We start from the raw sequence: 14,916 nt of genomic DNA, 5'->3' as shown, positions 1-14,916 counted from the left end.
AACTAAGCACCCGTTAAATCAAGGAGATACACATTAGAACTTTTCCTGTGTACTTTCGGTCACGTTTTAATTGACCAGCTCTGGCAGACAGAGCATGGGCAACTAAAGAAATGCAAAGATGCCCTCAATGAAGCAACATGAGCCTATGCGGACAGAGGACCATCCAGGTACCAGAATGCCCACCTGCTTTACATGGAAGGAGTCAGAGAGTGCTGAGGTTCTGCCTGAAAATTCAGTTTATTAATGTGGAAGATCCCAAAGCTGACCTGTCCTGGAGTTCCATTCAATTGGTGAGATACATCAGTGACTTTATGCATTGAGAGCTTTATCTAACAGGAGGCCAGCCACCCCACCTGTCCTACACATATAAATGAGATCACGTGAGTGTACAGAATCTCAGAGAGCAAGATTTGCTTACACACTCAGTTAAATCCACTTAAATATTTGAAAGGCCTTTGTAGGTTGAACATATTTGATTTTTGAATACGGCTCATGCTGACAGTGCAGGTTCAAATCTTAGCCAGTCAAACTTCCCTTCACGCTTTTTGTTGATTTCATAAAGTCAATATGTAACTATAGGAAACTGCAGGACACAGTTCACACTCTCCACAGGGCTGGATGCCACGAGTGCTGAACTGAAAACCACAACTTCAAAATCACGTCTAGGATTTTTGGTTGTCTGTCTGCTTTGGTTTGAGGTTTTTCTTTGCTTTGGTTTTGTTTGGTTCGGCTTTTGGTTTTTCAAGACAGGGTTTCTCTATGTAGTCCTAGCCATCTGAAACTAGCTCTGTAAATAGGCTAGCCGCAGCACATAGAGATCTGCCTGTCTCTGCCTCCTGAATGCTAGGTCTAAAGGCATGGGCCACCACACCCAGCCACTCCTATGATTTTTAAGATGTATTCTTCATATTTATTTGAGGAGGGGAGGGAGTGTGTGTGTGTGTGTGTGTGTGTGTACATCACTGGCATTCAGATTCGTGCAGAAGCCAGAAGAGAGTATCATATGAGACCTTCCTCGTTTCCAGAACTGGAGTGACAGGCAGCTGTGAACCAACTGATGTTTGTGGGTGCTGGGAACCAAATGTGTCCTCTGAAAGAGCAGCAAGCACTCTTTTATTTTTTAATTTTTTTATTGGATATTTTATTTACATTTCAGATGTAATCCCCTTCCCCACCCACCCAGAAACCCCGTATCCCATCCCCCCTCCTCCTGCTTCTATGAGGATATGCCCCCATCTACCCTCCCACTCTCACCTCCCCACCCACGATTTCCCCCACACTGGGGCGTCCAGCCTTCACTGGACCAAGAACTTCCTCACCCACCTATGCCTGACACTGTCATCCTCCCCTACATATACAGCTGGAGCCATGGGCCCCTCCCTATGTGCTCCCAGGCTGGTGGTTTAGGCCCCAGGAGCTCTGGTTGGTTGGTATTGTTGCTCTCCTCATGGGCCACAAACCCTTTCAGCTCCTTCAGTCTTCTCTCTAACTCCTCCATTGGGAACCCCGTGATCAGTTCGATGGTTAGCTGCGAGCTTCCGCCTCTGTATATGTCAGGCTCTGGAAGACCTCTAAGGAGACAATTATATCAGGCTTCTGTCAGCATGCACTTCCTGGCATCCACATCAGTGTCTACCTTTGGTGAATGCACAAGGGATGGCTACCCAGGTGGAGCAGTCTCTGGATGGCCCCTCCTTCAGTTTCTGTCCCACGCTTTGTCTCCATATTTGTTCCCATGAGTATTTTGTTACCCCTTTTAAGAAGGGCCAAAGCACCCACACTTTGGTCTTCCTTGTTCATGAGCTTCATGTGGTCTGTGAGTTGTATCTTGGATATTGTGAGCTTTTGGGCTAATATCCAATTATCAGGGAGTGCATACCATTCGTGTTCTTTTGTGATTGGGTTACCTCACTCAGGATGATATTTTCTAGTTCTATCCATTTACCTAAGAATTTCTCAAATTTGTTGTTTTTAACAACTGAGTAATATTCCATTGTGTAAATATACCACATTTTCTGTATCCATTCCTCTGTTGAAGGACATCTGGGTTCTTTCCAGCTTCTGGCTATTATAAATAAGGCTGCTATGAACATAGTAGAGCATGTGTCCTTGTTATATGTTGGAGCATCTTTTGGGTATATGCCCAGGAGTGGTATAGCTGGGTCCTCAGGTAATGCTATGTCCAATTTTCTGAGGAACCGCCAGACTGATTTCCAGAGTGGTTGTACCAGCTTCCAATCCCACCAACAATAGAGGAGTATTCCTCTTTCTCCACATCCTTGCCAGCATCTGCTATCACCTTAGTTTTTGATCTTGGCCATTCTGACTGGTGTGAGGTGGAATCTCAGAGTTGTTTTGATTTGCATTTCCCTGATGACTAAGGATATTGAACATTTCTTTAGGTACTTCTAGGCCATTCAAGTTTCCTCAGTTGAGAATTCTTCGTTTAACTCTGTACCCAATTTTAATAGGGTTATTTGGTTGTCTGGAGTCTAATTTCTCGAGTTCTTTGTATAAATTGGATATTAGCCCTCTATCGGATGTAGGATTGCTAAAGATCTTTTCCCAATCTGTTGATTGCCGTTTTGTCCTATTGACAGTGAGCAGCAAGCACTCTTAACTGCTGTGCCTTCTCTCCAGCCTCAGCTTCTGCACTAAGGAAAAAAATCATTTTACAAGGTTACTCGAGTCCATTTGCTGGCAAGGATATAATGTACTTTGTACATATTATGTCCTAAATTAAGCCATCTCACCAGCATCTTTGACACACCAGAATCTCAAGCATTGAAAATGCTGAGGCTAATCTCAGTCTTGCAACAAAATAATTAAGAGTGTGGATATTGGTTCTATTTTATTATCCATAATACCTCTTATTTTGCATGTGCCCATCCCACAGGAACTTGAGGGAGGCATTAAGACTGAGGAAGCTTTTTTTTTTTAGACTCAGTCTCATGTAGCCCAGACTGGCCTTGAACTACTAAGCTTCCTGTTTTTACCTCCTCAGTGCTGGGATTACAGGCCTATACCAGCATGCCTGGTTTATGTGGTGCTGGAGAGAAAACGGAATGCACTCTAAGTAATCACTCCACTCACCCACTAAGCGGGATCCTTGGGCCCTGCTTTCACTGTTGACTATTATGGATAACGTAGTTATGAACTTCTGCATGCTAGTGTGTGTGTGTGTGTGTGTGTGTGTGTGTGTTTAATTCTGTTGGATGTGACTCAAGCATACCATTTCCCAAAGCAAGGGAGTTGCTTAGACAGAGACCAGCAGCCGAAGTTGGTCAGGCCTTCCTGATCTGGTCCAATTCCAAAGGTCTAGATGCCCAGCTTCTCACCGAGACTGGCGAAACCATCTTAACCTTCCAGGATGCCCTCCTTTTTACTCACACACTCAGGCAGGTGGACAATGCCCCTTCATCTTCCCTGCCTTGCTCACTGGTCTGGCCACATATGACATTCTTCTTACCCATTGCATGCCACGGATTCGTGCTTTTGTCTCATGTTCTTTCTTCTTCTGGTAACCCTCCAGGATAAATGCCCTTGCTGCCATTCTGTGAGTGAGAACAAAGAAAATAAAGTCTGGAGCCCCAGTCAATATGTGAGGGTACATCAGTGACTTCTTACACTGAAGGCTTTATCTAACAGGAGGACAGCCACCCCAGTTGTCTTACACATATAAATGAAATCAAGCAAGAGTTTAGGGACTCTCAGAGAGCAAGATTTGTTTACTCACTCAGTTAAATCCACTTAAATATTTGAACGGCCTTTGTAACATGAATGCGTTTGATTTTTGAATACTCCTTATGCTGACCGTGCAGGTTCAATCCCAGCAAGCCCAACTTTCCTCAGGCTCAGAGGGTAATGCACGTGCAGCACAGCGTGAGGATCTGAGTTCAGATCCCCAGCACTCACATACAAAGTCTGCTGTGCCAGCAGATATGTCTATAACCCCAGCACTTGGGGAAACAGAGACAAGCAGATTCCCTCTGGCTCACAGGCTGGCCAGCCTAGCAGACCAGTGAGAGACCCTGCCTCAAAAGATAAGGTAAGAGAGTGATGGAGAAAGACCTCACTGCCAAGCTCTGGCCTCCACATGCACAAGCACATAAGTCTGTGTGTGTGTGTGTGTGTGTGTGTGTGTGTGTGTGTGTGTGTGTGTGTGCATGTGCACACTGCACACACAAATACTAGAGGCTTGACCACATATTGAATGCTTAATGCTTGCTCTGCAACCCATCTGCCTAGCACAGTCAGGTCCTTCCTATCCAGTTCCATGGCTTTTCTTCTGTCTCATTCTCTCTTTGTCACCCCCATTCTTTCTCTGACCATCTAGAAATCTTGGTGCCTCTAACAGCTTTGTATTTAAAACTCACTTTCTCCAAATGAAAACCTGAGAGCTGGCTAAGCAGAAGTCTGAGTGAGCTGATGAAATCTGGCATGGAAGCTCCGATGTCAGGAAAGATGAGGGGGTGGTGACTCAAGCCCTCTGAAAGTGAGCCCTTCCATGTGCCTCCACTCACCAGCTTCCATCCTGGCTTAGCACTTCTCACTTCCCCTAGAAAATTACAAGAAAAATAGCCTGGGTTCATTTTATAGGGCAGTGATGAATATCACACTGGACTATGGGCTGTTAATTTGGCCATGAAAATGTAATCAAAGATTTATAAGGTTCACAATGATTTTATCTTGCTCATGATAAATTGCCTTTATTTAACACCTTTCTTTTCTTTCTTTCTTTTTTTTTTTTTCAGGCAGAGGAGCTCAAAAGACTTCAGTAAGGTAAGTAGCTATTTTGTCTAACAAAGGGGGATTTGTGTATTATTTCTGCAAGAAGCAAGATTCTGATGTCTTAGACAGCAGGAAGCACAGGGCACTCAAGGGGTGCCTACTTTCTTTGCAACTTTTTTTTTTGAAGGGAGGAACTAGGACTTGGCTTCACCATAACAGTCAAGTTCTTATACTTTACTAAGATCTTTGCCTGATTTTGTGTGAGCTGCAGCTGGAGACCATTTCTTCAGTATGGAAAACACACACACACACACACACACACACACCAAAAAGCCTGCTGGGAAGGGCAAGGGCCATGCTTGTGGGCAACACTAAACCCCTACTTGATAACATGTGTGAAAAAAGGATCTATTTCAGCAGAAATTGCAGGCTGCCTACCTGTACTCAAGCACAGATGGGATTCCAGTTTCCTAAGTCAGGGCAGTCAGAAGTCTATGTGGTCTTCACACAGCCTTAAGCAAAGAAAGCCTGGAAGAAACCCAGTGTCAGAGATTCCCCAGCTGGCAGAATAGGGGACCATGACCGGAGACCTCGTCCTGATCTGCTCCCTTCACCTGTGACTCTGCCTGAAAAGGTAGAGACGCTGAAAATAAGTTTTTAAAGGTTAAGAAGGAAAAGAAAGGGGGAGGGGGAAACAAAAGAGAAAAACACTTTTACCTCACTCAAATCTGTTTGCTAACAGAAAAAAAAGTTAACAATAGAACTAGAGAGATTTCACTGTGGCTTTCTAATTGTATTTGATGTGGAATTCAAAGCCCTTAAGCAAAACAATCAGCTGGACCCCAACAAAATAAAGCAACTGTTCTCCCTGAGGCCAGCTACTCCTGGTGTTTATAGGTCTCCTTCCCTCAGCCTTTGACAAGCCTGAGAGCTCCTGCTGCATCTGATTGAGCACTTTGAACTGCTGGGGAATACTCAGTGGGAAGACTTTCAAACCCCTCATTTGGAATAGATTCATTACCCTTTATACCTGGCCTGTGGATTAGCTTTGATTTGCTATCCATAATACGCATACCCTCGGTCCAGAATCCTGGGGATGCTGAGGTCTTTAAAATAAAAGGGCCTTCAGTTGGTTAGCATCAAACAAGACACAGGATGCCTCTCTAAGCAAATTGCCGCTAAAGGTTTCTTGTCTCCAGAGCCAACATGAATCAAGAGGGCTGGGCTCAGGGTCAGCTTTTTCTCAGGGTAACTCTGGGAAACTGGTCAGAGAGCCCCACCGTTTTGTAACTTATCTGTAAAACAATGACTCATAATATTTCTAGACTTTACAGCCCTTTGAAATTTTGATGAAAGGGCTCATAATAAACTTTACTTATGCCCACAAAAAGTATGGTTTTATTATCAGAACATTTTTAATCTCAGAAGATTCCTAAGCCATATCATGACTTTTCCATCCTCCAAGTTCATGAATTCCTTGTCTATATGATTCCTGGGGGCGCCCCATCAGAGGCAGTGTCTGGAATGGACTTTGGAAATTATTTGCAGTGAGGCACTGAACACATGTAAAGCTCTCTGCTTCTTTAAAGTTTGCTGGTAGAGCCAGGCATGGTGGTACCCACGTGCAGTCCCATCACGTAGGAGGCCAAGGCAAAAGGATTGCCTATTTAAGCTGAGACCTCAAATACACTGGAACTCTGTCTCAAAGAAGCAAGTGTGTGTGTGTGTGTGTGTGTGTGTGTGTGGTCAGAGTGCAAGCCCAATAAAGATATAGATTCTTCATCACAGTCAGAAAGTCTACCATTTTTAATCAAAGACAGAGAATGAAATGTTTGGAAAGAGGAATACCAGCACTTAAAAAAAAAAATAATATTTTCTGTTCATTTTTTAAACTTTATTTTTTTTAATTTCAAAAAGGTAAAGAAGCCTCACAACCACATAGTTGACTACATACACACATACACATACATACACACACACACACACACACACACACACACCACATACACACATACTTTACAGTCTTTCTTTAAACCCACACGCATATGGACACTTAAAACAAACCTCCATGCAATCTGTAGATAGTGTACTCTTACTTCATTCTTGGTGTGGATATCTTCTGTGCCTGCATAACCAAGTATAGGTCCAAAATGAACAATTCCTGCATAATTGAGGGTGCATGCGTGTGTGTGATGCATGCTTTAGTGCGTGCATTAGTGCTTGTGTTAGTATGTATGGTGTGTGTGTGTGTGTGTGTGTGTGTGGTGTGTATGCGCGCACATGGGTACCTTCATGCATGCATGTGCATGCGTACCAGTGTGCATGCGTGTGAGGGTAGGTATGTATATAGGTGTACAGGCCCATCTGTGTGCATGTGAAGCCCTGAGGAAGATGTCAAGCTGCTTCTTCTGCTGCTGTCTGTCTTAGTACCTTAAGATCTCTCACAAGCCCTGAAGTTTGGCAAGGTCCAGCTCGACAGAGTCTCTCAGGATCTGCCCATCTCAGCTCCCTCCTCCCACATGACTGCAGCTACAAGCACATGTAGCCATGCTTCACTTTTACAAAAGTCATGGAGATCAGAACTCAGGTCCTCACAGTTGCACAGCAAACACCCTCCTGTCTCCCAGGGAAGCACTTCTTACTTCTCTGGGCCTGCAGACTATTTCCAGTGCTCTGGTGTTGTAATGAACAATGTCATGAGCATCCTTGCACCTTGGCCAGATTTGGTTTCTCAGAAAATGTGTTTCACCAAAACAGTTGTTCAAATAAGAAAATTGTAAAGGCTTTCGTTAACTATGAGTGAGTAGTTCTCTACTAGTCAATCGTTAACTATGAGTGAGTAGTTCTCTACTAGTCAGTCATTAACTATGAGTGAGTAGTTCTCTACTAGTCAAATCACCCTTTAACATTATTGGCCAACTACACATTTGTTAAATCATACACAGAAGCTAATGCCTTGGGCTTTGTGCAGTCTTTAAGGAAAACTATTTGCAGATCTCCTTAAAAGTCTGTTCTACTTTCCCCCAACCTCCACTAATAAGATTCCCAATATTTGTGGTGTTGGTTAAATTTTCTATTGCCTGCACCCATTCACCATTATCTTTTCCATCTTTTTCTAATCCCACACAGGTCCTTGGAGCAGAAGAAGGTAACTGTTTACATGGTTGTTTTGGTATTTTTTTCACCCCACTGCCATCTCACTAGGTTCTGGGTCTAGCTCTATAGGATTAGCATTGAATGGAAAGAGAGGGTTCAAAGCCTGGGATCAGTGTGATGATGTCATCTAGATGAATGTAAGACTGTGCAGGCTATCCCAACATCCTCTATTGTAAGGGGGATGACTGAGATCAGGAGCACAACAAGTGTCTTTATCTATACACATTAACCAAAAGAAGCCACCGTAACCTTATGCCACTTGGGAGATGCATTGCTGTCCCACAGTCTTTGAGATCTCAGAGGCCAGTGTTACCCATGCATGTGCCCTCATACACACACACACACACACACACACACACACACACACACACATACACACACAATGCTTGGTGAGTAGCAGGACCCTGAGAAGATAACATACCTTCATGCCTACCTTGGAAATCCTGTTCCCTATTAGTTTAAAATGATAAGTTGTCATTCAAAATGCCAGTTCCATATCCCAGAGAATTAGCAAGGCACATTGGTCAATGCAGGAGCAATGGATTGGGACTCTGAGACCTTTTCCAACTCACCAAGTAAGTGCCTGAGTTAGGTTTTCTAAGGCTGTGATAAAACACCATGACCATGAACTACTTGGGGAAAAAGGGTGTTTATTTCAGCTTTAAACTCTCAAGTCAGACCCTATTCCTGAGAGAAGTCAGGGCAGGAACTCAAACAAAGCAGGAACCTGGAGGCAGGAACTGATGCAGAGGCCGTGGAGGTAGGGACTGATGCAGAGGCCATGGAGGCAAGAATTGATGCAGAGGCCGTGGAGGCAGGGACTGATGCAGAGGCCGTGGAGGCAGGAACTGATGCAGAGGCCGTGGAGGCAGGAGTGAGGGAGGCTCACTTATTGGTTTGCTCCTAATGGTTTGCTCAGCCTGGTTTCTTATAGCATTTGGGACCACCAGTCCAGAAGTGGCACTTCTCACAATGATCTGGGTTCTCCTGCATCAATCATTAATCAAGAAAATGCCCCAAAGCTCAATCATGTGGAGGGCATTTCTCAACTGCGGTTCCCTCTAGCTTGTGTCTAGTTGAAATAAAATTATATGGGTCCGAGTTGTATTTCCAATGTGGGTCTCTAGCTGGCTCTGCCCTGTACTTTGAAGAAGTTAAAACACTTGGAAGCAGGGCCTACTCAGGCCTGTGAATTCCAAGGGCCATGATAAAGAACTGGGGAATTGTTAGCAACTGAAGTAATTGTAAAACCAAACGAAATCTATGATAAATTTTAGTGCACTAAGACATCCAGGTATCCTTGCACTATGCTTTGACGTTAGTAATATAAGAATTTGTCATCGTTAAGCTCCAGAGGGGCGGGTGTTCCAAGTAGCTGTTGATGACAAAAAGTGATTTTTATGGGTGTGTGACTAATGGACCTATCACTGACTCAAAAGCCATTTCAAGTTATCAGAGTCCTTTCAGTCAGAGATGTCCAGTCTGTGGTCAGCCTTGGGCAGAGCATACAGTAACACCCAAATCAAGTCAGTGTATGTATGCTTCCATGGTTTTATGACTCACCGTCAAAACTGGAAAAGTGCTTTATGAGTCTCACATCAGAGCATATTCAATGTCTTTCATACGGATCGATGGCTGCTTAAAATCCATCCATGATGAAAAGCAGGAACAGTGACAGTATGCTAAGTGACTCCAATGTGGAGGCATGGCTGAACCTGGTGGTTTTTCTTGTGACTTCTGTTGCTGTGATTAAACATTCTGCCCAAAGCAATTTGTATGTTTGTGGGGGAGGAGGGCTATTGAGCTCACACTTTGAGGTCACAGTCTTGTATTGAGGAAAGTCAGGGCAGGATAGCAAGGCAGGAACCTAGAGCAAGAACTATGGTGGGCTGATACTCGCTGACCCACCTCCTAGGCTTCTGCTCAGCTAGCTTTTGTAGATATCCCAGCCCACCTGCCTGGTGGTAGTGCTGCCCATGGTGGGCTGGGCCCACCCACATCAATTACCAAGATAACCCTCCGCTCCCAAAGACACATAGGCTAATCTGATCTAGGCAATTCCTCAGTTGAGGCTCTTCCTTAAGATGACTGAAGGATGTGCAACATTGACAGTTAAAGTGTTGCCTAGGACAATGACCAAGGAGGGAACATTGAAAAAACAGATTGTAACTGGCTGGTACCTGCTGGCCTACATCAGAACCATGGACACTCACCTGCCCTATCACAAATCACAGGATGGAAATGAGAACACAAGTGGTTTTGCGCAGGCAGTGGGTATCCCTAGACCCTGCAGACCCTCACAGTGGTCCCTTTGTTTAACGCTGTTATCAGAATGTCACCCACCTTTCAGAAGCCCTTCATTAGCCAAACAAGATTAATCCTACATCCTAAAGTGTAATTTATTTTCCTTATTCTACCCAAAATGTTCTTCCTGCTCTGCTTGCTTATGGTCTCCTTGTGTTTAAGAACCACATCTGGCTTCCCGCTGTAACTCTAGATTCCAGGGGAGAACCCATTCTGTAGGTGTTCAGCAAAGACTCATTGAATTGTGTGAATGAACCAACAAACAAAGGAATCGTTGGATGAGTTTATAATAAAACCAAAGTATTTCAAAACTAATTCACCTATAATAACGCCTAAATGCCTTCTGATGTAGTATTCTGTATTTCTGGGAAAATCCAGTCATGTGTGTTTTAGATTGTAAATAATCCATGCAATTTTTATAGCCTCCACAAGGTACTACTTCTGGTTTCCAAAAGCACCAGAATAATAATAAAATAATTTAAATTATAGCTCTCCCAGTGAATTCCCAAAAGCTCCCAATTGTATTCACTGTGCAGTCTGACCCAAACATGTCATGCTTTCCAGAATTTCATCATCAGGCAAAGCCAGAATCTTTTTGCCCATCACCAAACCAAAACACTCAGAAGAGACAACCTGCCATTGCCAGGTAAGGAGTCAGAGCCAGAATCTTGTTGCCCATCAGAAAACCAAAACACTCAGAAGACTCTACCTGCCATTGCCAGGTAAGAAGTCAGAAACACCTTTTAGGTATCAGATTAACAAACATATATATGTCTTCTTAGAATCTTAGACAGTGACAACATGATTTATAAGAAACAGGAAATGTTTGACCTTCTGCTATGGAAAACGTGAGCCTCTCCATCTGCCTTGGAATCTACTAATGTCTTTCTGCTATTTATAAATGATGGGATGTAACAGGCAAATGAGGGGTGTAAAACCTTGAATATTAGCTGAGTTGGATAGATACTCATCAATCTTGCAGAAACGTGCCTCATTTCTAGCTGTCCTCAGTTCATGACTGCATCGACGCCCACAGACACTTGAACAGTACTTATAGGTGAGCAGCTGTTGATGTAATCACTTCTGATGATGTAATCCCCTGATCAGTTGATTGTGACATTAACTGAGGAAGAGCTAAAGGTGATTCCCTGACCAAGGTCACTCTATATAAACAATTAGTGGCTTTCTCAAAATCTAGAGCCTGCAAAGCTAGGATTCTGAGTTGGTGCTATGCACTCTGGCTAATGGCTGTGACTTCAGTCCTCAGCTGTCACCTTTACATATTACAACCTCATCTGATGCCCTCCAGCCACCACATCCCTCTAGTCCACTGTTTACTTTCTCCATTTTACTTCTCTCCTATAACTATTTTCATTAGTTACCATGCAAAGGTTAGAGCCAGAGTATCACTCCACCCATTCCTCAGATGGTAACAATGAAGTCCAAAGAGACACAATCCCTGACCACTGAAGTTAAGAGCAACTCCAAAGCCCAAATCCCATGCTGCCATAGCAACCTGATTTTAGCAATGCTGCCCAGTAGTCATGGCTCTCATGGTGCATACCCACAGTAGAGATGGTGCCGTGATTTTTAATGAATATTTACTGGAGTGTCCACATTAGTGATAGATGAGAAGGGCCGTTAGGAGAGAGCTACTGGATTCAGACTGACAGATGTCACCACTGGTGGATGACATGGTTTGGATGGTGTTGGTGTCTAAGCCTTAAACAGAACCAGGAACATAACAAGAGCCTAGCAAACAGCTGCTCTCTGTACAATTACCAGGCTGTGAAGCGTGGAACATCCCAAGCCCTATTCCTTTTGCCTGCCTCATTTTTTAATCTGCTCTATTTTGTACCTTCAGTAACTTATTCTTTGGCCTGCAGAGATTAGAACCATTGCTCTGTAGCTCTTAGGGGGCTATTTGCTGGATGAATCCCAATCTGACTCAACATTCTTTCTTACTTCAATTTTCTAATAAGAGGGAAAGTCACATTCGGATGAGAGGATACTGTGCTTCTCCATCTGGCCGGTTCTATGGTAGTTACTTCATGTGGTTTCAGCTTCTTGTTTGCTTGATTTATTACACAAAGTCTGATTTTTAATTGTTCTTCTAATTAGCTACCTCTCCTGAGTCTCCTCCTTGGACTTATTTCCCTGAACAGCCCTAAATGATGGTGGTACTTCTGAGTTCATCTTAAGTCACTGAAGTCCTGAATCTCATGTCAATAACATCCTCATGTCAGTGGTTCCCATGTCTCCATCTCCTGACCAATCCCCCTTGCTTGGTTCCAGACCTGTGCCTCCAACTATTCAGCCAGCCCTTCATGAGATGATTGTGTTGAAATCTACTCTGATTTCCAACATCATTCCCAAACTTTTCCACCCCTATCAAGAATCTCTCTCTCTCTCTCTCTCTCTCTCTCTCTCTCTCTCTCTCTCTCTCTCTCTCTCTCTCTCTCTCTCTCTCTCTCTGTCACTCTTCCCATCAAACCTTTTTCTAATTCAAAATTCTATCTCAAAACATGTCTTGAATATACCCATTTCTCTTTCCAGCTCTCCCCATAGACTATCCCCCATCAATTCTTGCCAGGACTTCTGCAAGAGCCTTTAGTTGACACAGAGAGTATCCATCCCACCGCATTTGTGTAGGACTTTCTCCCTGGGGTCTTATAAAATAGCCTATGGTTTCTCATCTCTGAGTCTTCCTATAGTGCTATCCACCTTCCCAAAACAAGCTTCCCTACCTTTTACAATCTGAGCAATTTCACCCGTGTGACCTCTCGCCACCACAGAAGCTGACACCTTATGCCTTTTCTGGGACATCTGTCAGGTCCATTAGGATTCTCGACAGTCACGTGTTCCCTGCATGCACTCCTCCCCACTAAAGCAGAAACTGTATCTCCTCACTTTATAGTCCCCCAAACACAGGCTCATTTGAAAGCACTCAACACATTTGTTAGATGAACCATCACTTTTACATCAGTTTTCGTTGTTGAAGGTTTCATGTTTATTCTCATGAACTATGTGTTTGGTACCTAAAATATTCTGTAAGGACACCCATCTCTTTTAGCACTCCCTACAAATTCTTTAAAATCAAAGAGAAACTTTTTTCCTTTTTTCATTTTTCCTCAGACATTTAACAGAAACAATATATCTGCACCTTGTGAGGGGAAGTGAGTTTGGCAGTCAAGAGCTAGGATGTCAACAACATAAGCAATGATGGCCACACCATCTGGTCCTCAGATAACCTACGAGTATTGTCAATTATAGAGCCAGCTATATGGTCCTTGGGCTTCTGCGGGGACAACAAAAAGCAGAAACGTACTCAGTTGATTTCACTGGTGCTACAAAAGGTCAAGTTGCTTTTAATTAGCCCAGAGGCTCCCGTCAGTAGCACAATCCTTGGGATAGAGCATAGCTCATGTAATTATATGAAATTCTATTAGAACCTGGAGCCTACGTTGACGCCGACTGTAACGCAAAGTGACCTAGAAAATTAGAGTGAGGTGCGCGAAGCACAGACCTGGTTGAGCCATCCTGGCCATACCACTTTTGTAATTAGAAGTTCATCTTGCTGTTTTGATCGCTTTCTGTTATATTTTCATAATCCCTGTTTTTGTGTGGAGTTCCTTATGATCCCCTGCATTCTTTACTCATCCAGTTCACATTATCAAAAGGCATGGACTTCTGCACATCTCTTCCTATCTGTAGCTGACTGCACCACTAGAAATTCTAGGAAATATGAGCCTGGGGAACACAGATGTTAGTGTCCATGTGTGCATATAAGAGGCAAGACCACTCTTAGCTTAACAGAGCAAAGAGTTATGACATGTTCTCATGGAAATAACAAAGGGAAACACTATGCCCACCAGTCCCTTAAATCCAAGGCTAACACTTGCCAGACCTCAGAGATGAGAGGAAAAGCCAATGCCTTGCTATTTAGAAAACTGACAATTCTTTGAATGAGTTCGGTAAAATATGAGTACTTTATAAATGTCAGCTTAAGATGTTGCAATTAACTTTGTCCATAAGTGGGATTTTGGCTGTCACGGGGATGCTAACATACTAATTCTGACATTTTCTTTAGCTCTGCCTACATGCCAGAAAAGCACATTATTCAAGCCAGAGGTAAGGACATTGTAAGTAAGGATCATGATATAAACAGGTAAGCCAGCACTCCATGAGAGTCCTACATGGTGACTGGATGTTTGTGAACTGGAGCCACTGAGCTGATGTGTACAGTGGTGACTCTCTGGTTTTCACTAGCTAATAATATTGCATTTGTATGTTAAAGGGACATAATTTAATTTTTACTTCATAATAAAAGAATCCTCTTTACTGCTGCATTACTGTTATAAGCCATAGTATTGATGTCTTTTCAGAAGTACAATAGGCTCAGTTCTTCCTAAAAGAGAAATAACTGTGTCTTCAGCTGTGTTTCTCTTTCGCTGCCTCGGATGTAGTTTTGCAAAGTAGATGTATCAGTTAAACTGATTAAACTAATGCAAATGTACTACACCCGGTCTTCCCGAGAACTGGGATGGATTCACCATTAGTCACCAAGAGTTCGTGGGTACCCTGTGCTCTCTCCATCTACGCCAACAGTTGTGGATGATTTTTTTCAACATATTGAGTGTAATAACAGCTTTATCTCAAGAAAAGAAATCTGTAAAATGATTTTTTAAATGACCTTAATAACTTAAACAATCCCTCTTACTGATC

At 43.3% G+C, this 14,916-nt stretch overlaps 1 protein-coding gene and 1 long non-coding RNA gene across 11 annotated transcripts in view; one reads left to right on the top strand and one right to left on the bottom strand.

Moving 5' to 3' along the window:
* Clnk (cytokine dependent hematopoietic cell linker) overlaps positions 1 to 14,916 on the top strand; it is a 222,710-nt gene that overhangs the window by 179,017 nt on the left and 28,777 nt on the right. For all 8 annotated transcript variants that reach the window (XM_076938427.1, XM_076938423.1, XM_076938426.1 and 5 more), the window contains 4 exons: positions 4,755 to 4,782; positions 7,861 to 7,879; positions 10,756 to 10,837; positions 14,282 to 14,322. In XM_076938427.1, the coding sequence (XP_076794542.1) occupies positions 4,755 to 4,782; positions 7,861 to 7,879; positions 10,756 to 10,837; positions 14,282 to 14,322 (170 nt within the window). The remainder of the gene's footprint in view (positions 1 to 4,754; positions 4,783 to 7,860; positions 7,880 to 10,755; positions 10,838 to 14,281; positions 14,323 to 14,916) is intronic.
* The window catches only part of LOC143443092 (uncharacterized), a 63,278-nt gene continuing 49,601 nt past the window's right edge, over positions 1,240 to 14,916 (bottom strand). For 2 of the 3 annotated variants that reach the window (XR_013111819.1, XR_013111820.1), the window contains exons 2-4: positions 5,170 to 5,357; positions 3,470 to 3,554; positions 1,240 to 2,654 (exon numbers count right to left, since the gene is read on the bottom strand). This is a non-coding gene — a long non-coding RNA (uncharacterized LOC143443092). Of the gene's footprint in view, positions 2,655 to 3,469; positions 3,555 to 4,376; positions 4,559 to 5,169; positions 5,358 to 14,916 lie in introns of all 3 variants that reach the window. The other variant, XR_013111821.1, reaches the window with a different exon arrangement.

The sequence above is a fragment of the Arvicanthis niloticus genome, chromosome 7 (genome assembly GCF_011762505.2).
Source record: "Arvicanthis niloticus isolate mArvNil1 chromosome 7, mArvNil1.pat.X, whole genome shotgun sequence".
NCBI lineage: Eukaryota > Metazoa > Chordata > Mammalia > Rodentia > Muridae > Arvicanthis > Arvicanthis niloticus.
The sequence above is the reverse complement of the archived record's forward strand: the minus strand, read 5'-3'. Positions and strand labels throughout refer to the sequence as shown.